At 42.6% G+C, this 25,693-nt stretch overlaps 1 protein-coding gene across 1 annotated transcript in view; it reads right to left on the bottom strand.

Moving 5' to 3' along the window:
* LOC126222593 (protein unc-93 homolog A-like) overlaps nucleotides 1–25,693 on the bottom strand; it is a 51,293-nt gene that overhangs the window by 8,545 nt on the left and 17,055 nt on the right. The window contains exons 3-4 of the mRNA XM_049942185.1: nucleotides 19,886–20,042; nucleotides 8,008–8,272 (exon numbers count right to left, since the gene is read on the bottom strand). Of these exons, the coding sequence (XP_049798142.1) occupies nucleotides 8,008–8,272; nucleotides 19,886–20,042 (422 nt within the window). The remainder of the gene's footprint in view (nucleotides 1–8,007; nucleotides 8,273–19,885; nucleotides 20,043–25,693) is intronic.

The following is a 25,693-nucleotide window of genomic DNA, read 5'->3' as shown; positions in this document are numbered from 1 at the left end:
ACGGTTCCGGACTGCGCGCCTAGAACCGCGAGACCACCGCGGCCGGCGCCCACGAGAAAGACACGAAGGTAGTCCTGAACTCGCTCGCTCGCTCAGCTCAGCAGACAAAATGCGTTTCTAATCCTGTTAACTCGCAGCTGGGGGTGTAAGTACTAACGAGAATTGCATCTTCCACTGGAATCTGCGATTATGAAGTCTTACTGATTTAATTTAAGATCAATACTCGATATAAGTGGTATAACGGCATGTTTATAGCATTTAGTCTCTTCTGCCTAACAGTACTCATTACATGCTGGAAGTAGTGCCTTATGCAACTGATAATCATTTTAGCATGATTTTATTTTATTGTACGCCAGTACAGCCGTAACAAATTATAAGTAGGCCGATGGACTTCCCATCATGGTAGGACTAATAACATTAAGATTCCATAATAGCGGATTCCAGCGGATTCAGTTTTCGTTTGTACGGACACGCCTAGTTACGAGTTAACAGGTGTAGAAACGTAGTTTGTCTGCCGATTTGAGCGAGCGAGCGAGCGAACGCAGGACTGCCTTCGTGACGTACGCGCCCCGCTTGTCTTTCCTGTCGTCCTCGACGTCACACTGCTAGTCTTACGAGTGCCCGCAGCCGTCTCCGGCGGGAGCGAGTAACTGTTTCAGACCAGTTGAATAATTCTTAATTGCATGTTTAAATGCGTGCAAGCTCTGGATAGCACACCACAAAATTAATACCCTTAGTGGGCACTTTTTCAGTTAAATATTGAGATCTCATGGGCCCTGCACGGAGCGGAGCGTTCGTGAAGTGTGGCGGACTAGTACGCCGTCATAAATCTGTTGCAGGGCCCGTACATGTCGTCGGTCCCGGCTGCCGTTGTGTGCTGCTGCATTAGACAATACGGGGCTATTTTCTGCGCTATTGTAGTGGAAATCAATATTCAGGCAAGGACATATGCGGGAAAATTAACGTTGTCGGTTGGAATAGTTGTGGGCAATGTGTATGCAATGATATGAAATCCAGTATATGATAAATGCAGTCGAATGGTACCGCATTTGATGTCAGTAGTACACTATATAAGAAGACATCAAAATGGTTCAAATGGCTCTGAGCACTATGGGACTTAACTTCTGAGGTCATCAGTCCTCTAGAATTTAGAACTACTTAAACCTAACTAACCTAAGCGGTCGCGCGGTTCCAGACTGTAGCGCCTAGAACCACTCGGCCACCCCGGCCGGCAAGACATCAACTATTCTAGTAGTAGCGGGTGGAGGTCGGTATAAACGCAGTCAGCTCTGTAGGGTGTTAGTGTGTGCGTACGTTTCCTTTCTGAAGATAGGAAACAGAGACCATTAGCGACAGCGTGTGTTTTGTACACAAACCACGATTGTGATATGGTCATGCGGAAAACGGTTATCATGTGATGAAAAAGGAAAAATCAGTGGTACAGGTATGGAAATGCCGTGTGGCTAGACCCTCCCGTCGGGTAGACCGTTGGTTTGATGCAAGACTATCGATCTGATGCCACTTTGGAGACTTGCGTGTCGTTGGTGATGAAATGATGATGATAAGGACAACACAATACCCAGTCGGGAATCGAACATGGTCGGTTAGCTATGACATTCCGTCGCGCTGAGCACTCAGCTACCAGCGGCGGACAATGGTACAGGTAAATCTGACTCTGTAATCGTCAAGTCACCAAAGAAGCTGAACCATTGCAGCACAGCAATGGATTACTTCGTTAGACTGGGCGCACGATATGGGTAGTAGGGAAAATATGGGCAAAGTAGAATGTTAACTAAGTCATAGAAAGGTTTACTTTTGCGCAAAGCGAGGGCCATAGACGATTATTCTTCTCGAGTTGTTGCTGATTCACAGTTGACAGTAACTATCAGACGTGCACGACAAATTTTGTCACATGACAAACATCTTGTATTGAAGAAACGGCTGCAGAAAGCCGTTCTAACACCCAAACAAAAAGAGGCTGGATTGAAGTTTGCTGAAAAACGTATGTCATTGACGTCGGTATGGCGTAAAGAGTGATCTTCAGAAGTGAGAAGAAGTTTAATTTAGATCGGCAGAATGGATTTCATTGTTATTGTCATGATATGCGAACAAAGCAGCAGGCAAGAATGAGCAGAGATTTCGAAGGTGGAAGCGTTATGACTTGTTCAGCCTTCTGCAGTAAAGGTAAGTCATGCATTGCGTGGCCGAACACTAGAATGAACTGTAACATGTGCACTGAGATGCTGTAAACAGAACTGATTAGAATGTATGAGAACATAGGTGACAAAAGTCTAGTGCTTCGACAATATGATGTATGGTTGTGGTAGAAACAAAGAATCGGTTGTAGATAAAAATACCGATGTCTTGCGCTGGCCAGAAAGTAGCACGGATCTGAAACCCGTGGAACACCTTTGTGGAATAGATGCAAGCTGTGTTTAACACAATGGAAGCTAATTTGAAATCGTATTCTTTCTTTCTTTTGCTTGCGCCGTTTTCCCACAATGACGCAGGTTTGGCATGGTTAATCGGATTTGGCAAGGTTAATTTAAGGGGTGGCCGGATGTCCTTCCTGCCGCCACCACGTACCCTCTGGGACGGAATTAGTGTACCCCAACGGTATGTGTCTAGTGTAATCCATGGAATAGTGCGAATGTATTCAGATACCTGTGAGCCGCGTAACTGAGGCGGGACGTGGGGACCAGCCCGGTATTCACCTAGTGGGATGTGGAAAACCGCTTAAAAACCACATCCAGGCTGGCCGGCACACCGGCCTCCGTCGTTAAGCCTCCGGGCGGATTCGATCCGGGGCCGGCGCGCCTACCCGAGTCCAGGAAGCAGCGCAGTAGGGAGAACGGAGGTTGGGCAAAGTACCAACAGCGCAATAGCACTACAGGACAGTGAGTAATGTTATAGCAATTTATATACAGGGAATGCAAACTGCTTAGTTTGTTACTCGTGTTATGAAAGACACTACGTAATTTCGTCACGATTGTTTATGTGTCTATGTATCTACTACTTTAGCAGTAAATTGGATACATTATGCTTTACACACTGTACTATTACTTTCGTGCAACCCTGCCTTCATACTGATTCATATTGCTGTAGTTCAAGCAGCCTCGCGCTGGCCTTCGCTATGCAGGTAACTCGCTTTCTTTCTGTGTACACTCTCTTATTATTATTGTTGTCTTCAGTCCTGAGACTGGTTTGATGCAGCTCTCCATGATACTCCATCCTGTGCAAGCTTTTTCATCTCCCAGTACGTACTGCAGCCTACATCCTTCCGAATCCGTTTAGTGTATTCATCTCTTGGTCTCCCTCTACGATTTTTACCCTCCAATACTAAATTGATGATCCCTTGATGTCTCAGAATATATCCTACCAACCGATCCCTTCTTCTAGTCAAGTTGTGCCACAAATTCCCCTTATCCCCAATTCTATTCAATACCTTCTCATTAGTTATGCGATCTATCCATCTAATCTTCGGCATTCTTCTGTAGCACCACATTTCGAAAGCTTCTATAGTCTTCTTGTCCAAACTATTTATCGTCCACGTTTCACTTCCATACATGCCTACACTCCATACAAATACTTTCAGAAACAACTTCCTGACACTTAAATCTATACTCGATGTTAACAAATTTCTCTTCTTCAGAAACGCTTTCCTTGCCATTGCCAGTCTACATTTTATATCCTTCCTACTTCGACCATCATCAGTTATTTTTCTCCCCAAATAGCAAATCTCATTTACTACTATAAGCGTCTCATTTTCTAATCTAATTGCCTCAGCATCATCCGACTTAATTCGACTACATTCCATTGTCCTCGTTTTGTTTTTGTTGGTGTTCATCTTATATCCTCCTTTCAAGACACTGTCCATTCCGTTCAGCTGCTCTTCCAGGTCCTTTGCTGTCTCTGACAGAATTACAACGTCATCGGCGAACCTCAAAGTTTTAATTTCTTCTCCTACTCTGAATTTTTCTTTTGTTTCCTTAACTTTTTTTTTTTTTTTGGTCATCAGTCTACTGACTGGTATGATGCGGCCCGCCACGAATTCCTTTCCTGTGCTAACCTCTTCATCTCAGAGTAGCACTTGCAACCTACATCCTCAATTATTTGCTTGACGTATTCCAATCTCTGACTTCCTCTACAGTTTTTGCCCTCTACAGCTCCCTCTAGTACCATGGAAGTCATTCCCTCATGTATTAGCAGATGTCCTATCATCCTGTCCCTTCTCCTTGTCAGTGTTTTCCACATATTCCTTTCCTCTCCGATTCTGCGTAGAATTTCCTCATTCCTTACCTCATCAGGCCACCTAATTTTCAACATTCGTCTATAGCACCACATCTCAAATGCTTCGATTCTCTTCTGTTCCGGTTTTCCCACAGTCCATGTTTCACTACCATACAATGCTGTACTCGAGACGTACATCCTCAGAAATTTCTTCCTCAAGGCCGGTATTTCATATTAGTAGACTTCTTTTGGCCAGAAATGCATTTTTTGCCATAGCGAGTCTGCTTTTGATGTCCTCCTTGCTCCGTCCGTCATTGGTTATTTTACTGCCTAGGTAGCAGAATTCCTTGACTTCATTGACTTCATGACCATCAATCCTGATGTTAAGTTTCTCGCTGATCTCATTTCTACTACTTCTCATTACCTTCGTCTTTCTCCGATTTACTCTCAAACCATACTGTGTACTCATTAGACTGTTCATTCCGTTCAGCAGATCATTTAATTCTTCTTCACTTTCACTCAGGATAGCAATGTCATCAGCGAATCGTATCATTGATATCCTTTCACCTTGTATTTTAATTCCACTCCTGAACCTTTCTTTTATTTCCATCATTGCTTCCTCGATGTACAGATTGAAGAGTAGGGGCGAAAGGCTGCAGCCTTGTGTTACACCCTTCTTAATACGAGCACTTAGTTCTTGATCGTCCACTCTTATTATTCCCTCTTGGTTGTTGTACATATTGTATATGACCCGTCTCTCCCAATAGCTTACCCCTACTTTTTTCAGAATCTCGAACAGCTTGCACCATTTTAGATTGTCGAACGCTTTTTCCAGGTCGACAAATCCTATGAAAATGTCTTGATTTTTCTTTACCCTTGCTTCCATTATTAGCCGTAACGTCAGAATTGCCACTCGTGTCCCTTTACTTTTCCTAAAGCCAAACTGATCGTCACCTAGCGCATTCTCAATTTTCTTTTCCATTCTTCTGTATATTATTCTTGTAAGCAGCTTCGATGCATGAGCTGTTAAGCTGATTGTGCGATAATTCTCGCACTTGTCAGCTCTTGCCGTCTTCGGAATTGTGTGGATGATGCTTTTCCGAAAGTCAGATGGTATCGCCAGACTCATATATTCTACACACCAACGTGAATAGTCGTTTTGTTGCCACTTCCCCCAATGATTTTAGAAATTCTGATGGAAGGTTATCTATCCCTTCTGCCTTATTTGACCGTAAGTCCTCCAAAGCTCTTTTAAATTCCGATTCTAATACTGAATCCCCTATCTCTTCTAAATCGACTCCTGTTTCTTCTTCTATCACATCAGACAAATCTTCACCCTCATAGAGGCTTTCAATGTATTCTTTCCACCTATCTGATCTCTCCTCTGCATTTAACAGTGGAATTCCCGTTGCACTCTTAATGTTACCACCGTTGCTTTTAATGTCCCCATAGGTTGTTTTGACTTTCCTGTATGCTGAGTCTGTCCTTCCGACAATCATATCTTTTTCGATGTCTTCACATTTTTCCTGCATCCATTTCGTCTTAGCGTCCCTGCACTTCCTATTTATTTCATTCCTCAGCGACTTGTATTTCTGTATTCCTGATTTTCCCGGAACGTGTTTGTACTTCCTACTTTCATCAATCAACTGAAGTATTTCTTCTGTTACCCATGGTTTCTTCGCAGCTACCTTCTTTGTGCCTATGTTTTTCTTCCCAACTTCTGTGATGGCCCTTTTTAGAGATGTCCATTCCTCTTCAATTGTACTGCCTACTGCGCTATTCCTTATTGCTGTATCTATAGCGTTAGAGAACTTCAAACGTATCTCGTCATTCCTTAGTACTTCCGTATCCCACTTCTTTGCGTATTGATTCTTCCTGACTAATGTCTTGAACTTCAGCCTACTCTTCATCACTACTATATTGTGATCTGAGTCTATATCTGCTCCTAGGTACGCCTTACAATCCAGTATCTGATTTCGGAATCTCTGTCTGACCATGATGTAATCTAATTGAAATCTTCCCGTATCTCCCGGCCTTTTCCAAGTATACCTCCTTCTCTTGTGATTCTTGAACAGGGTATTCGCTATTACTAGCTGAAACTTGTTACAGAACTCAATTAGTCTTTCTCCTCTTTCATTCCTTGTCCCAAGCCCATATTCTTCTGTAACCTTTTCTTCTACTCCTTCCCCTACAACTGTATTCCAGTCGTTCATGACTCTTAGATTTTCGTCCCCCTTTACATACAGCATTACCCTTTCAATATCCTCATACACTTTCTCTATCTGTTCATCTTCAGCTTGCGACGTCGGCATGTATACCTGAACTATCGTTGTCGGTGTTGGTCTGCTGTCGACTCTGATTAGAACAACCCGGTCACTGAACCGTTCACAGTAACACACCCTCTGCCCTACCTTCCTATTCATAACGAATCCTAGACCTGTTATACCATTTTCTGCTGCTGTTGATATTACCCGATACTCATCTGACCAGAAATCCTTGTCTTCTTTCCACTTCACTTCACTGACCCCTACTATATCTAGATTGAGCCTTTGCATTTCCCTTTTCAGATTTTCTAGTTTCCCTACCACGTTCAAGCTTCTGACATTCCACGCCCCGACTCGTAGAACGTTATCCTTTCGTTGATTATTCAATCTTTTTCTCATGGTAACCTCCCCCTTGGCCGTCCCCTTCCGGAGATCCGAATGGGGGACTATTCCGGAATCTTTTGCCGATGGAGAGATCATCATGACACTTCTTCAATTACAGGCCACATGTCCTGTGGATACACGTTACGTGTCTTTAATGCAGTGGTTTCCATTGCCTTCTGCATCCTCATGTCGTTGATCATTGCTGATTCTTCCGCCTTTAGGGGCAATTTCCCACCCCTAGGACAAGACAGTGCCCTGAACCTCTATCCGCTCCTCCGCCCTCTTTGACAAGGCCGTTGGCAGAATGAGGCTGACTTCTTATGCCGGAAGTCTTCGGCCGCCAATGCTGATTATTTATCAAAATTTAGGCAGTGGCGGGGATCGAACCCGGGACCGAAGACGTTTTTGATTATGAATCAAAGACGCTACCCATTTTTTTTTAATCTCATTTTTTTCGTTTTCGTTCGTTGTATCTGCTCGGGGCGGACGTCGGAAGACACCCGTTTCAGTTCGTCGCTTATCCATTTACTCAGTTTTTTTTTATTACAGGGGGCAACGAACCCCCTGACCGAACATGCTGAGTTACCGTGCCGGCGTTTTGGGAGGGTTGGGACGCGAACCACCGCCTTTTTTTTTTTTGTTCGATATAGTTCGTTGCGTTTGGTCTGGGCGGACGCCACAAGACATCCGTTCAAGTTGATCGTTGATGCCTTGACTCAGTTTTTTTATTGCAGAGAGCTCCCTAGACCATGGGTCCTTTACTACTTGCTCAATATACAGATTGAATAACATCGGGGATAGGCTACAACCCTGTCTTGCTCCCTTCCCTTCAACCACTGTTTCCCTTTCATGCCCTTCGACTCTTATAACTGCCATCTGGTTTCTGTACAAATTGTAAATAGCCTTTCGCTCCCTGTATTTTACCCCTACCACCTTCAGAATTTGAAAGAGAGTATTCCAATCAACATTGTCAAAAGCTTTCTCTAAGTCTACAAATGCTATAAATTCTTAATTTCGTTAAAAATATTCAGAGATATCTGTACAGTCACCTATGACTCAGTGGTCATCAGTCGTACAGTCACCTAACCGTCAAGTGTTGCATACAGCAGTTAGCGCACAGTGGACGTACAGTTTACGACGAGAATTCCGCAGTCTGCAATCCCCCAGAAGGCGGCAAGGAGGAAGAAGGGCGCGGCCTTGCTGGCGTCGGGCGCCCAGACGAAGAGCGCGGCCAGCAGCAGGCAGTAGCAGCCCCCGTACGCCGACACCAGCGCCGCGTGGCCCGCAGACCGGCCGCGCCAGCCCAGCGCCACCGACGCGGCGCAGTTGGAGGCGCCGTAGCACGCCACCACGCCGCCGATGTGCGCGATCCCCCACGAGCACGACACGAACGCCTGCGCAGCGGAAGTCGTCAATCAGCGTGTGTGCGTGTGCGTGTACACTGAGCTGACAAAAGTCATGCGATACCGATATGCACAAATACAGATGGCGGTAGAATCGCGTGCACAAGGAATAAAAGGGCAGTGCTTTGTTGGAGCTCTCATTTGTACTCTGGTGTTTCATTGGAAAAGGTTCCCGCCGTGATCGTGACCGCTCGAAGGGAATTAACAGACTTTGAACGCAGAATGGTTGTTGGAGCTAGAGGTATCTACATCTACATCTACATCCATTCTCCGCAAGCCACCTGACGGTGGGTGGCGAAGGGTACCTTGAGTACCTCTATCGGTTCTCCCTTCTATTCCAGTCTCGTATTGTTGGTGGAAAGAAGGATTGTCTGTATGTCTCTGTTTGGGCTCTAATCTCTCTGATTTTATCCTCATGGTCTCTTCGCGAGATATACGTAGGAGGGAGCAATATACTGCTTGACTCTTCGGTGAAGGTATGTTCTCGAAACTTCAACAAAAGCCCGTACCGAGCTACTGAGCGTCTCTCCTGCCGAGTCTTCCACTGGAGTTTATCTATCATCTCCGTAACGCTTTCGCGATTACTAAATGATCCTGTAAGGAAGCGCGCTGCTCTCCGTTGGATCTTCTCTATCTCGTCCATCAACCCTATATGGTACGGATCCCACACTGGTGAGCAATGTTCAAGGAGTGGGCGAACAAGTGTACTGTAACCTACTTCCTTTGTTTTCAGATTGCATTTCCTTAGGATTCATCCAATGAATCTCAGTCTGGCATCTGCTTTACCGACGATCAACTTTATATGATCATTCCATTTTAAATCACTCCTAATGCGTACTCCCAGATAATTTATGGAATTAACTGCTTCCAGTTGCTGACCTGCTATATTGTAGCTAAATGATAAAGGATCTTTATTTTTATGTATTCGCAGCACATTACACTTGTCTACATTGAGATTCAATTGCCATTTTCCTGCACCATGCGTCAATTTGCTGCAGATCCTCCTCCATTTCAGTACAATTTTCCAATGTTACAACCTCTCGATATACTACAGCGTCATCCACAAAAAGCCTCAGCGAACTTCCGATGTCATCCACAAGGTCATTTATGTATATTGTGAATAGCAACGGTCCTACGACACTCCCCTGCGGCACACCTGAAATCACTCTTACTTCGGAAGACTTCTCTCCATTGAGAATGACTTGCTGCGTTCTGTTATCTAGGAACTCTTCAATCCAATCGCACAATTGGTCTGATAGTCCATATGCTCTTCCTTTGTTCATTAAACGACTGTGGGGAACTGTATCGAACGCCTTGCGGAAGTCAAGAAACACGGCATCTACCTGGGAACCCGTGTCTATGGCCCTCTGAGTCTCGTGGACGGATAGCGCGAGCTGGGTTTCACACGACCGTCTTCTTCGAAACCCATGCTGATTCCTACAGGGTGGGAAATCATTAAGGAATGCAATATTTCGAGATCCACAGTGTCAAGAATGTGCCGACGGCCTTGACGACCGAAAGCAGGGGCGTTTGCGTAGACTTGTCAGAGCTAACAGGCAACCAACACTGCATAAAATAACCCCAGCAATCAATCTGGGACGTATCACGAACGTGTCCGTTGCGACTATGCGGCGAAATTTGGCGTTAGTTGGCTATGGCAGCAGACGACCGATGTGAGTGTCTGTGCTACCAGCACGATATCGCCTGCAGCGCCTCTCCTGGGCCCGTGACGACGACAGCTGGAACTTATATGATTGGAAAACCGTGGCCTAGTCAGATGCGACGCAATTTCAGTTGGTAAGAACTGATGGTAGGGTTCGAGGTGTGGCGTACACTCCACGAATCAATGAACCCAAGTTGTCAACGAGGCACTGTGCATGCTGGTGGTGACCCCATGATGGTGTAAGCTGTGTTTACGTGGACTGTTCTGGGTCCCGGTTATCTCCGGCAACTTGGAAACCATTTGCAGCCACTCATGGACTTCATGTTCCCAAACAACGATGTAATTTTTATGGATGACGATCCACCATGTCACCAGGCCACAGCTGTTCGCCATTAGTTTGAAGAACATTCTGCACGGTTTGAGCTAATGATTTGCCACTCAGATCGCCGAACATGAAACTCGTCAAACAATTATGGAATATAATTGGGAGGTTAGTTCGTGCCCAAAATCATGTACCGGCAACACTTATGGAATTACGTTCGTCAATAGGGACAGCATGGCTCAATATTTTTGCAAGAGACTTCCGGAGACATGTTGAATCCATGCTACGTCGAATTTCTGCACTACACTGGGCATGGAAGTCCGACCCGAAGTTGGGAGGTATTCCACGACTTTTTTCACCTCATTCTGTGTGTGTGTGTGTGTGTGTGTGTGTGTACACTGAGCTGACAAAAGTCATGCGATACCAATGTGCATGTGTGAATGTGTGTGTGTGTTAAAGGAAGGAAGTATAGTGTTCAACGTCTTGTCGACAGACATGGAGAACAAGCTTGGATTATGAAAGTATGGGGAAGCAAATAAGCTTTACGCTTTTCAGAGCAACTATCCCCTTATTTGCCTTCAACGATTTAGGGAAAAGATATTGTGTGTGTGTTTTGTGTTTGTGTGTATTTGTAGAACTGTGTCCCATTTGTGAATCTTTTTCTTCTGGCGTATGAGATATTCAAACAACTTGCAGGAATGAAGTGGGGTGATGGCTTCAGCAACTGCTGATATTCGATATCTGAACACGCTGTCATTTTCGAGGGAAAAGTGCAATGAAGAAATCCCGTGCAATGAAATTTTAATCCCTGATAGGCTTAGCTACACCACCCAAGAACCATAACACACCATTGCCAGAGGACAGTACACACATCGAAAACAAACCAGCACGCCACATGACTAAATATGACTAACGCTAAAAGTTAGTGAATATGAGTTACCAGTGGGTGAGGTAGTATTATCTCTATTCCTCTGCTGCACCAGGGAGGGAACACGATTTGAAGCAAAATTTAGGCCATACCCCTCCTTCATTATTTGTAAGGTAACTCGATAATTTAATCGCAACTCCATCCTTAAAAACACTATCCTGATAACTTCAAGTGCTTGCCAGAATCTCTGCGTTGTTTTATCCCATGTGATAAGCATTGCATAGGCAATGCTTATCAATAACAGATTTACTCTACTGTTGTAAATGTGTGTGATGCTTACACTCAATACACCAGACCTCCTGGTCCTGATTGTCTGACCAATATGACATGCCAAAAATGCAAGGGATATGGTAGACACCTACATTACACGAACTAGCATCATCCTTTACACATCATAAAAGGGTACTAACCTCAGATGATGGTTGAAGAACACATTTGATATCACGTTTCTGCAGAACATGACTAATCCTGCTGGAAACGCTACCTGGGTGAGTCAAAAAGACCATACACTTTGATCCTATCTTGTTATTTTCATCACTCACCCACGTCACGGCTGTCAAATTTTATTCATTTAAGAGTGGCATAGATGCTATGAAATGAGTGTAGTGCTAAGGTTGGGTCAGGTGGGCACAAGGAAAATGGTTCAAATGGCTCTGAGCACTATGCGACTTAACTTCTGAGGTCATCAGTCGCCTAGAACTTAGAACTAAGTAAACCTAACTAACCTAAGGACGTCACACACATCCATGCCCGAGGCAGGATTCGAACCTGCGATCGTAGCGGTCACTCGGTTCCAGACTGCAGCGCCTAGAACCGCACGGCCACTCCTGGGCACGAGGAAACGGGTTCTGAGCCAGAGCTAGGTATGGGGTAAGATATCGCCAGCCAGCCAAGAACGCAGCCGTGCTGTGACTGCTGGCGAGAACAACAGCACCCTCAGGATAGCCAGGAGGCCCAAAGCTGACTACACCCAACAGAAGCAAGATGTTAGAACCAGCCATAATGTTTTAGAAAGTCCTGGAAAAATTTCGGTCCTTAGGAAGACTTCTGGAAGAGTAGGAGGATAGCAACTCTACGAGAAAAACACGTCCGAGAGCCCTGAAACATCACTATATAAGCGGCTAGCGTATACAGCGCAGTCAGTTGGTACAATGAGTTAGAAACAGTCATCACCAAAAAGCGGTCGCAGTGATTCGCCGCAAGCAATGTTACAGCCGAGCCCCAGACTTATTATTGTGTGACACTTCAGTGCTGTTGCAGTAAGATGCCGAGAAAACATTCGAGGGAGAAGAACAGAGTTTGCGGTAAGTATCCAGTAACAGTCATTATCTTGAGTTTCTACCTCTTAGGGAAGCACCAGCGCTACAGAGTTTGTCTCTAGTAGCAACGAGTAGTAATTATATTATTTCTTGTCAGAAAATAAATAGCACGATGATCTGTCTCATGCTTATCTCCTCGTGTGAATAAGGTATCTGATCTACGTTAATCGCAATGAGTAATAACTGACATTTTCTGTCGGCTAGAATATAAAGAGGAAGAAGTGCCATTTTGCCCTTGTCTCCTAATGTGCTTAAAGTATTTGACTGTGTATTGTTGCAAAGAGTTGCGAGCAGAGTTTTCATCTCTAATAGAGCGAAGTATAACAGAGAAACTGGGATTTGCTGGGAAGCCCGATGTAGAGTAATAGTGTGTTCTCGTTTGCGATGATATACAGCCTCTGTAAGACAGCTCTCCAATTAAGACAGAGCTGTTGGGAAAATAAGAGAAACATCAAGTGTTTGCCCCCTTATTCAGTTCCCACGAACACAAGTTCTCCTCTCAATTCCAGAATCAAATGTGCTAAGCCTTCTAGGAGACTTTCTAACTCTCATTTTCTGTTAAAGATGACTTAGTAGACCTCACTCCACACTGTCGTGAATTTCCTGATTGTGCTATGCAGGCCACACCTTCGTTCAAGCTCGTCCCAGGAGGCGACACCCGATGCACATTTGGTCGACAGTTCAACGTGTGGCTCATCTCTATTTTACTCTATGCAAAGTTTCTAGGAATGAATATTGATTCTCAGCTGAAGTGATGTGAACACACAAAGGTACTTGCAAACAGAATGTCATCACCATATTATGCCCTTAGAATCCTATCATCAGTGTGTAACATGCAGTGTCTTTTAGTTACATACTATTCATATGTACACTCAATTCTTTTTTGGGGAACAAATGCACAAAATATGAACATAATTTTCAAACTCCAGAAAAGAGCCATAAGAATAATAACCAAAAATACTAGTCGGGCTCATTGTAAAGATCTGTTCAGAACACTTGGGATTTTAACTGCTCCATGTGAATACATTTACCAGTCAGTTGCACACATCGAAAATAATATTGCTAATTACTGCACAAACAGTTCTGCCTATGATCATGCAACAAGAGATAGACTCAACTTACATTTAACAAGAAAAAATAAACATAAAACTCAAAACAGCATTTTCTACCAAGGAATAAAACTTTACAATAAATTACCAATAGAGATTAAAGAAATTGCAAAAATATATTTATTTAAAAAAGCAGCTAAAATGTACCTGTTATGCATTACATTTTATACATTGAAGGATTGCGTAGCTAAAACAGAGTAGGGGTTTGGTAAAAAATGTTATAAAAATAAATAATAATATTAATGATTACAAAATATCCAACATTCCACATAACACTTCACTTTATTTTTTTCTTCTTCTTTTTTTTTTCCTTTCTAGAAATACTTACCCCCAAGCTATGCATAGCACAATACTAACACCTCTTCCTCTTTCTGAGCTAAACATTTCACTCATTATGGAGGGATACTGACTCAGCTTTCCAGGATAGGAAATGGGAAGTTGCGGTACAGAAAATGGCCCAGAGATCATCAGTGTGTGTGTGTGTGTGTGTGTATGTGTGTGTAGTGAGTGAAGTATTATGAAACAATGTGTATATAGTGTGTGCAGTGACCGATAGTGAGATATGAGTGAACAGTGTGGCATTACATTATTTAATAAGTTATTGTTAAAAAAAGTATTGTATACCAGGAGAAAATCTCTAACTAGAAGTATGTAAATATATGTGTGTACGAATTAGCTTATTTTAAACTGATCTAAATTTGTAAATACTTTGACATGTCCTATATCTTTGTAAAAAGAGATCTACGGATGAATAAAGCTACTACTACTACTACTACTACCACTACTACTGTAACTATTCTGAGAAAAGGCGACTTCCAGGCCAACTCAGTTAACAAACTTTCAGGATTTGAGGCGACGTGGGCCCTATGAATCAAGGTGCGAAACATCCCTTCATGCTTAGCTGGATGGTGACATCTATCACCCTGAAAATACAATTCAGTCTGAGTTGGATTCTTATAAACGGCATGTACCAAAGTACCATCAGCCCTGCTCCTGGTCAACGTCAACAACCTAACGAAGCAAAATTAAGCCACTCCCTGGAAGTAGCACACAAGTTGCTTTGGAGCGTTGTAGATGTGATATAACTTATACCATGTTGTCATGTGACCCTGCACCTGACGTTTCATGCCATGCAAGTGGTGAGATGTGCCAGTAGATTCTACCGAATCTGTGCAGTAAAGTAGGTAGACATGAAGAAGTGACGGAATGGCACAAAGTCGCTGTTTTGCTTGAATGTGTCCCTGATCACACTGCAGAGCAGCGCTGCATCGGCAAATAATATAATGAATCTAGAGACTCCCAGGCAAGCAATATGTGTATGCTGATACGACAACCAGTACCACAAAATTTGAAAACAAAGAGTTCCTCCAGTTCTCCTGGAATTGTTGAATGTGCTACAATATATAAAAAAAACATCAATCGTCATGCGCAGCTTCCTGTTGCACGCCTCTGGCTACATGCTGAAAAGTGAGAATCACCTAATCACCTAATACGATCGCCCAACCATTATCCCATAGCAATGTGCAGCTTCTCCCATACACAGTATTCAGTTTCCTCCATTCGTCATTGGTACTATCCAAATCAACATTCGATTATGATGAGATACTGGTAGTTGTGGAGCAGACGACAACATATCCAACGGCAAGACAGGTATCCTGGATGGTATGAAAGCGACTGACATTCAAGAAGCAGTTCTTTGCCAGATAATCGTGTTCTCTATTTCTGGTAAGTGGAAAGTGGAGCCACATGAGAAAATAGCCATTATTGTGGAAGCCATCTCTAGCCTCTCCTTAAGCGCAGATCAAAAAGGCAGCAGACCAAGTACGTCTGTGGGTGTGGACGACCCTTTGTCAAAGGGTGTCAAATTTCGTATTCAGGAAACATATTTGTTATGCTTGATTTCCTATAACTCTAGCTCTGAACAGATGACAGCAAAGTTCAAAAAGCAAATTAACAGAGAAATTCCTTGATAATTAGCTTATCCCGAATGCAACACGATCGTTTGCTACTGTAGTCGTCATGAAACTAAGCACCTCAAAGTCACCTCACCGTCTCATAGCGTTGCGAGTTAGCTATAGTTTCGAATGTTCGTAAAAATTCCGAAAAATTATTAGTCATCTCTATTTTTAGTCTGTAACGTGATGGAGCATTTACCAAAAAAAAATCTTGTCAGTTGCTAAGGAAACAACCAAAGGCACAGAAAATTTTGAAGGAAGTGGATTCTTACCTCAATCCTTGGGAAAAACAAATTCACTGACATTTTGGGTTGAAAATTATATCTGAACATTCTTAAAGTTTATAGATGCATGTGTTAGCCACGCGGAATAGCCGCGCGGTTTTACCTGCCACGTCACGTAACGTGAGGCCCTTCCCACCGGAGGTTCGAGTCCTCCCTCGGGCATGAGTGTGTGTGTTTATCTTAGCATAAGTTAGTTTAAGTAGTGTGCAAGTCTAAGGACCGATGACCTCAGCAGTTTGGTCCCCTAGGAATTCACACACATTTGAATATTTTGCATGTCTTAATACGACAGATAATATTCCCTACCTCCAGAAAATTTTTTGTTTACAGTTCCTACTGACCGTGACGGCACCCCTATATAAAAATAAGTGTAGGGACTTACAGGCCAATATTTCCGTCGAAGCCGCTCAAATAATATTTAAAATTTTCGACCATCATTACACTTGCTGAATCAAAAAGTAAGAGAGCTTAGAAGGCGAAGAACGGAAGTCTCTGAGCCATAATGATTAATTTTTTCACGAAGAGTGCCCTGTATCATTTTTAGCCGTTGGACAGTCTCCTCTGTCGCAATAACCTATTACTGTTGTACACACTAACTCTTTGTTCGAATCGCAAAATTCTGTAGATTTCCGTTCTCGTTTATACGCCTTTCATGGAGAATCGAAACTCATGTTCATCCGGTCATTCTGTTGATGTTACTACTCTGCTAATAATGCCTGCAGTCGACTCGGAAAAATCATACGGTTTTGCTGTCTGTTTATGAATTTGTGCAAAATTTATATTATCCCTGGCTTCTTCACTGTAGGCCATAAGAAACTTCAGTGCATTCGAAACGACAATTTTAGATTGTTTCCGAATGTCTTTTCGTCCTTTACACACACAGAACAGAGTAGCAATACACGTAGGCCCTTTCTCCTGCATTTCGTTCACTACCGAGCGCACGTCAATGCACCGTTCTACTGAAGACTGAAACCACACGTGGACACACGATAGCGCACGGAAACGTTGAACAATCAGCTGGTGCGCTGTTCACAGTGTATATGTGACAACACAGCAATGAGGAAGGCGAACCACAGCACTTAGCACCTGCGGACTACAGGCTGTGGGTGTGACCTTGAGGTGTCTAACTTCGTGACGCCAATCTAGTAGATATGGTGTAGTGATTAACTGTCGTTGCAGAAACTGCTTGTAGTGCGGTTAATATTCTCCGACAGACACATTCAATAAAGGATTTTACATATGCAGGGAGCTTAAATTTCCCTGTATGTGCCCTGAAACTTTCTTTTGAGTGTACCGTCCGAACGCAGATCTTCTCCTCGTCTCTTTCAAGGTGAGTAGCCTCCTCCGTAACCTGATTAATAACGCGCTATTCAAATTAGACTACCGAATTAATTCAAAGACAAGTGAAGAATGAAAGTATGCAAGTAACTGAAGCAAACACCAATGATTGTGAAATAATTAGTAATTCTTCATTTCGTTTCTATATGGTATGTGTAATTTTTCTGTGAGCTGAGTCCACTGGCTGACTTTAAGAACGTGAGGGCCGAACCAGTGATTGTGAATATATTCAGTACTTCTTCATTTCATGTCTATGCGGTGGTAAAAGTGGCCGAGCGGTTCTAGGCGCTACAGTCTGGAACCGCGCGACCGCTACGGTCGCAGGTTCGAATCCTGCCTCGGGCATGGATGTGTGTGATGTCCTTAGGTTAGTTAGGTTTAAGTAGTTCTAAGTTATAGGGGACTGATGACCTCAGAAGTTACATCCCATAGTGCTCAGAGCCATGTGAACCATTTTTTGGTGGTAAAAGATACGTGACATTTATATATGGGATGAGTTCGCAGGCTGACTATGAGGGCCTGAGGACTGAAGGAGTTGAATCGCAAACTGGTAGTAAAAAGTGTTCTCTCGCTAAAAGGCAAAGCCGCTGGCAGGAAAACACTGGACGGTAGCCATTCTTTGGGATGGCCACGGCGCCCTGGTGTCATCGACAACAGGTCGGAGTACACCACACTCGGCGAGATATAAACTGGAACTGTGAACGGCAGTGAAACGAAAACTTTCCAAAAAATATACGGATATGCGACGGTATGGGAAAATATGAGACACACAGAGTGAGAGAAATCCGCCGGACTCAAAAGAGATCAGCAGTAATTGATGCGTAAGTTTTGTAAGGAAGGCCAGGATTGCCTAATGAAAATTATTTTCGTAGTAGGAATGAAAACGCGCCAGTCGCAAACTCGTATTGCGAGAGAACTGCTGTCTCTTGCCTCGCTCTAAGAGTGAAATGTGTATTTATGGTAATCACAGCAGATTCTCTAAGAGAGGAGAGTGATTGCCAGAATTTTTATGAATTTTCATCGGACTGAACTAGAAAGCTCCAATGTGATTGGGTACTCAGATTTCGGCGCTGGCAGTACCAACAAAATTTTTAGAAGAAGATGATATGAACACTTCGTCTTAGAGCTCCAGAGAGGCAACATTTGGTCTGCGTCCGTGCTTCCGGAAGACAACATTGTGGCTGATGGTCTTTCGAGACTATCTCAGAGCCGATCACAGATCCGGGGCCAAACTTACAACTTTAAGCTATCACTGCAGTCATTCTCTGCATCTGAGTTTTAGAACGATGGTAATCATGTGCCAAATTATCATTCATGTGTTTATAGGGACACGAAGCTAGTTGTTTCTGCTTTTCTAAATCAGTGCATGACATACTCAGCTAGTGAACTCAAAATGTGCTCAGGCAAGAGTTCTGATGATCACATTTAATTTTCTGGGTCTTCTCCTTGGCATATTAACTAATTCAGCAAGCAATGGCAGTTTAGGTGGACCTGGCAAATTGTATGACACTATTAGCATTTCCTTTCCAATTCCAGCCCGCTGTTTCGAGGTATTATCGTATATGTTCAAAAATCCATTTTAACTATTGTGCACTTAGCAATTCCTTGCACTATCTTTTCAATGTTTGGAGTCAAGTGCATGAGTTTTAGCAACAAACAGGACTTCATTGTGACGTGCAGTTTCATTCCACAGTTTGATGAAACCCTTCTTCGTTATATCTGTTTGAGCTATGATAGCCATATTTCATGCTCAATTGGCCCATACTTGTTCAAATTCAGATATACAATAATACCCGCTGTGTGACTTTGTCTTAATATTTAACATCATCTTATGGCGAGTAACCTTTTCAAAACGGTTCAAATGGCTCTAAGCACTATGGGACTTAACATCTGAGGTCATCAGTCCCCTAGACTTAGAACTACTTAAACTTAACTAACCCAAGGACATCACACACATTCATGCCCGAGGCAGGATTCGAACCCGCGACCGTAGCAGCAGGGCGGTTCCGGACTGAAGCTCCTAGAACCGCTCGGCCACAGTGGCCGGCGGACGTTTCACTGTGCAGGTCACAGAGTTATGCTTAAAGCTCAGTTGTAGTCTCATGCACGACTGCAAAGACGTACCTGCAGAAAAGTCAATAATTAATTTCGTAACTACATTTATTTGATATAATAATTAAAAGTAGATGGCTAATATTGTGTGGACAGATGATGAGATCATTTCCCGAAAAATATAATATTCTCGTCCAGCACAGTGTAAATCTGCCTCAGAGTTCCATCACACAGCATAATGAGAAAAATTAATCTCATTTGGCACACAGACAGGTGCCTTGCATTTCAGTGTCCTTGGTAACGTAGTCTTTTCTCTGTGGAGAACTCTGTGAAGTTCATATTGAGGAAGGTGCCTTGCACTTCAGTGACTTCAGTAACATAGCTTCTTCTGTGTGGGGAACTAAACTCTGTGAACTCCACTCTGAAGAAAGTGCCTTGCACTTATGTGGCCTCTTCTTTGTGGGGGACTAACCTCTGGGAAGTCTCTGTTGACAAAGGTGCCTTGCACGTAAGTGGCCTCGGTAATGCAGCCTCTTGTGTGTGGCGAACTAACCTCTGGCAAGTCCACATTGAGGAAGGTGCCTTGCATTCAAGTGGCATTGGTAACGTATCCTCTTCCGTGTGGAGCACTAACCTCTGTGAAGTCCGCGTTGAAGAAGGCCTGCGTGAGCCCAGTGAAGATGGTGATGGGCACGAGCAGCAGCTGCACGGGATCGCGGTGCAGGTTGGCGGCAGCGCTCACCAGCCGCAGTGTAGCTCTCATGTCACCGTACTCCTCGTCCTCTTGGTCACTGTGGACACCCACCACTCGGCTTCAACCAAGGCTACGACTGCTGGACAGACATAGAGGTAACACATTGCTCCAACTGTTGGTTTAAATAGCTGATGTTGTGAAAGTAGCAGTGACTCAGTTAAGTTATCTACTTTACTGGGTGCTGAGCTTCTTGGCCATGGCTTTACTTTAAGAAATCCACTACTCTCCCACTTTATATATATTTTGTTTATTACAATATGTGCTACAGACTTTCATCTTTCTTCAGTTGGCATAATACGAATACTGATTGGCAAAAAAGGGAAGCATAGAGAAGGTGTAGTTGGATATCAGTATAACTTCATACATGGACTCATTGTCAGTGCGTATGTAAGTGATTAGACTTGCAATTTTCTATAGCCAGTAGAATAGCCATTGGAGGACATTGGTTTCTAGTTTTAACTGTTTTTGTTGGGTCTGGTAGGGTATATAAGGAGCATGAAGAGCTTCGGATGTTGACTGATCACTGTGAAGGTCACGGAGAGAGAGAATGTGTACAGCATCTGGCAGAGTTCGAAAGGGGTCTTACTGTGAGCCTCCATTTGACTGGAAAATCTAAATTTGTGGGGTATTCAAATATGACAGCTGCCTCATGTTGGACTGCTTGGCAACGTGAGGGCTCAAATACCGTTGTCTGATTACCACGGGAGAGGATCGCCGTATTGTACACCAATCACATCGTAACCTCTTCACATCTGCCCCTGCCTTCAGAAAACAAATAATAGAGCCGCTGCAACATTCTGTGGCATCCCGAATGTTTGGTTGGACATTTGGTTGCAGGTGGGCTAGACAATTATCATCACATGTGCAGGTTGCCACTAACACCACAACACAAACGGTTGTGCTTGGAATGGTACGATGAATGGGAAGCATGGACTGTCGACTGAATGGTTCCGCATTGTGTTAAGCGACGAATCACGGGTTTGCACTATCCATGATCATCACCAGTGAGTGTTCCAAAGACATAGGTAGATGTACCATTGTTCCAGTGTTTTGGAGAGACACAATGGTGTTAACTCATGTCGCCTTGGTAAGGTGGCCATAGGGAATGACTTCAGGTTATGGTTGGTAGTGACTGAGGGAACTCTGGCGGTATGTGATGGAGATCCTGAGTCTTCAAGTGTTACCCCTCACATGAGACTATTGTGAAGAAATGCTTCAACATGACAATGCTCATCCACACACATGCCTCTATGAATAGTCTGCACGATGTTGAGGTACTCCTGTGGCCAGCAAACTCTCTGTGTCTGTCTCCAAAACAAGGTGTGGGGTACCAAGCCTGACGTCAGTTCTGTCACAGTGCCAGTATACAGGGTATGAAGGACCAGCGACAACAGGTATGGGCCAGTTTACCTCTGTAGAGGATACAGTGGCTATACGAAATCCTCCCCAACCAAATCAGTCTATGAATCTAGGCTACAGGGGAGTGGGTACGGATATTTGGCTCATAATGTCAAGTTCTTTGTATTTTTTCATCTGAGACTAGTGCTTGCAAACTGCATCCTGAAATCCTCAATTACTTACGGGATGTATTCCAGTCTTTGTTTTCCTCTGCAGTTTTAACTCGCTGGATGTCCTACCATCCTGTCCCTTCTGTCAGTGTTTTCCATGTATTTCTTTCTCCATCGCTTCTCTGGAGAACCTCCTCATTTCTTGCCTCATAAGTCCACCTAATTTTCAACAGTATCTTGAAGCACCAAATCTCAAATGCTTCGACTCTCTTTTTTTTGTTTTTTTTTTCACGTTCCTTGTTTCAATACCATAGAATGCTGTGCTCCAAACGTAAAGTCTCTGAAATTTCTTCCTCAAATTACTGCCTATGTTTGATAGGAGAAGACTTCTCTTGAATAGAAATGCTCTTTTTGACAGTAATAGTCTGCCTTTTTATGTTCTCCTTGCTCCGTTCGTCAAGGGTTATTTTGCAGCCTAAGTAGCAGAATTCCTTGACATCGCCTAATTCGTGATCACCAATTTTGATGTTAAGTTTCTTGCTGTTGTCATTTCTGCTGCTGCTTATTACTTTCGTCTTTCTTCGATTTACTGTCAAAGCATATTCTTTACTCATTAAATTGTTCATTCCATTCAACATATCTTGTAATTCTTCTTCACTTTCACTGAGGATTGCAATGTCCTCAGCGAATCTTACTATTGACATCCTTTCATCCTGAATTTTAATCAAACCCTTAAACCCTTTTTTTTAAATTTCTGTCACTCCTTCTTCGGTGTAGGGGCGAAAGATTAACCCATCCCTTGTTTCGTTCTTGGTCTTCCAATCTTATTGTTAGCTCTTCATTCTTATACATATTGCATATTACCCATCTTCCTCTATAGCTTACCTATATTTTTCTCAGCATCTCGAATATCTTGTACCATTTTGCATTGTCGAACGCTTTTTCCAGGTCGACAAATTCTATGAAACAGTATTGATTTTTCTTTAGTCTCGCATCCATTGTCAACTGCAACATAAGACCTGCTTCCTCTGGTGCCTTTCCCTTTCCTAAATTCAAACTGATCATTACCTAACTGGTCGTCAATTTTCTTTTCCAGTTTTCTGTAAATTACTCTCGTCAGCAATTTGGATGCATAGGTTAAGCTGCTCGTGAGATAATTCTTGCACTGATTGGCTCTTGCAGTCTTCAGAACTGTGTGGATAATGTTTTTCCGTAACTCTGATGGTATGTGACAGTCTTATACATTCTACACACCTATGTGAATAGTCGTTTTGTTGCCATTTCGCAAAATTATTTGAGAAGTTCTGATGGAATGTTAACTATCCCTTCCGCCTTATTTGATCTTAAGTCTTCCAAAGCTCTTCTAAATTTTCATTCAAAAACTGGAGTCCCGCATCTCTTTCCTGTCAACACCTGTTTCTTCTTCTATCATGTCATCTGATAACTCTTCTCCCTCGTAGAGACCTTCAGTGTACTCTTGCCACCTATCCGCTCTCTCCTCTGCATTTAACAGTGGTATTCCTGTTGCACCCTCAGTGTCACCACTCCCGCTTAAAATTTCTCCGAAGGTTGTTTCGAATTTTCTATATGCTGAGTCCGTCCTTCGGACAACTATTCCTTTTCGAAATGCTTACATTTTTCATAGAGCGATTTCGCCTTATCTTCCCTGGATTTCCCATTTATTTCATTTCTAAGTGATTTATATTTTTGTATTCCTGAATTTCCCTGAACATTTTTATGAGTTATTCTTTCATTGATCAACTGAAATATTTCTTCAGTTACACATGGTTTCCAAGCAATTAATTTCTTTTACCTATGAATTTCTTTTGAAGTTCTGAGATTGCCCTTTTTAGAGACATCAGTTACTCTTCAACTGAACTGAGCCATTCACTATTGTAGTATCTACTCTTAGACAACATCAAGGGGATATCTTCATTCCTTACTATTATTGTATCCTATTTCTTTGTTGCTGATTCTTCCTGACTAGACTCTTAAACTCCACTCGACTCTTCATCAGTACTAAATTGTGATCTGAGACTATATCTGTTCCTGGATACGCCTTAAAATCCAATATTTTATTTCGGAATCTCTGCGTGACTATGATGTAATCTAACTGGAATCTCCCCTTATCGCGCGACCTTTTCCAAGTATACCTCCTCCTCTTCTGATTCTTGAACATATTCATTATTGGTTGGTGAAATTTGTTGCAGAACTCAATTTGTTCTCTCCTGTCTCATTCCTAGTACGAAGCGTATGTTCGCCTGTAACCGTTTCTTCTACTCCGTATGTGTTTTTTTTAATACTTTGACAATTGACTCGCATGGTAATTTACCAAGCATAGTAATGAATGGTTAACTAAATTGTTCTGAATATTACAAAAACAATAACGAACATTTTATATTAAGGAATTAAGATTGCATATTTTACCCACAGTCATAAACTGATGTATTGGACTGTCATTTAGAAAGAATAAAGACAGAACAAATGAATAACATTACATAGATTGGATGGTTTAATATTAGACGAGAGAACGAAATGTATGACCATTTATTTGCTATTAGTATCACGTTTTTTCAGGACTGCATTTGACGTTTGCGCTATAAACGTAAATTACGAAACTTTCTTAGAAACAATTTGTTGGCTAGTTCCGTCTAGTCATTTACAATGTCATTTGGTGACGTATTTGGCGAGTATGCAGCATTTCAGTATAATGGTCCATCATTTTCTCGTTTCCATGCAAACTGTGTTGAATGGGAGTGTGACAATTACCCGTGACTTGTGAAGTTTGTACGGAAACAATACAATTGTTCTAGAATACGCGTTTCTAAATAGTATTAACTAGTGACCCTATTGATATCAACAATAGCATATAAGCTGTAAATATGCAGAACAGTTCAACAGTTCATCAAGACACAAAGGAATTAAAGACATTAGCTGCGAGTGGGCATTGATTTATATCAACGGGGAAAGATGAAAATTTGTGCCAGACCAGGATCCGAACCCTGGTCTCCTACCTACTAGGCAGATGCGCTGACCACTTCGCCATGTGGACACAGACTACCCTCGCACGACTCCTGTCACACCCAAATTCTCAACCTACCCACACGCTACTGATATAGTGTCCCTTGCCTATTATCCTCATTACTCACGGCATTTCGCCAATTCCTTTAAGACTTTGAGCTTGGCGGTGCATCTGCACGGGAGGGATCATTGGCCATCCTCACTTATGTATCAACAGATCATGTAGAGTCAGATACGAATTCTGGACTTTATATAAATAGCATCAATATATTGCGTGACAACCAAGACACTGGGAACCAGTAATAAATTCAAGAATAAAAGCAACTACGCCGATAGTTTGGAAGGAACCGGTAAATTTTGATTTTAGTCAGTTGTTGGAGTATATGAAGCTAATGGACAATAATACGAACCATAGTCAGGCAACTGTTCAATGAAGAACCAATGACTTATGTCCTACGTTAGAAAATCAAATTACGGAGGGCGCTCTTTAATTTCGGAAGGTAGTGGACGATACATGGAAAGAACTTCCAGAAATATTCACAAAGAACATTAAGATTCTCGTAGCGAAGTTCTTGCTAAGTAGGAAAAAATTAAATTCAGTCTTAAAATATTTACGAAATGTGTAAAACGAAACTTAGAAATTGATCAATTAAGTGAAATTTTTTTCTCACAGTCTCAGTCATTCCTCTTAGTCAGCCTTTCAAACACTTACAATATGTTTAGTGTGACCTACATGAAAGAAGAATGTGACACGAAAGAAGGAGATACAAAAATGCTTATGAAGACTGATTAAGTTTAAATTAACGCTTATCTTACAATCAGAGAGGCTATAGCTTTGGGACAAGAGAAGTTACATATCCAGTTTTGTATCCACCTTCTTGCTTCGGCACGCCAACAATGTCGGTATTACACAAACACCAAAATTTTCAGCTTTACTGTAGAAAAAATTGATTAAGAAATGTTGTCAGATGAAATGGCTTATCTCTTGAAGAAATAACCACATTTCCAAATCTTCGAAATCAAGTAGATATGGTACATGAATGTCAGCTATAAAATATCTAGGCATCATATGCTCCACAATATTCGTATTAACGCCACTTTTGCATTTGAGGAATACAGCCTAAATAAAAGATTAGCTTACAGCAACGTAGCTCCAAGA

Source organism: Schistocerca nitens, chromosome 1, assembly GCF_023898315.1.
Source record: "Schistocerca nitens isolate TAMUIC-IGC-003100 chromosome 1, iqSchNite1.1, whole genome shotgun sequence".
NCBI lineage: Eukaryota > Metazoa > Arthropoda > Insecta > Orthoptera > Acrididae > Schistocerca > Schistocerca nitens.
Note: the sequence above shows the minus strand (reverse complement) of the source record. Positions and strands in the feature narration are given on the sequence as shown.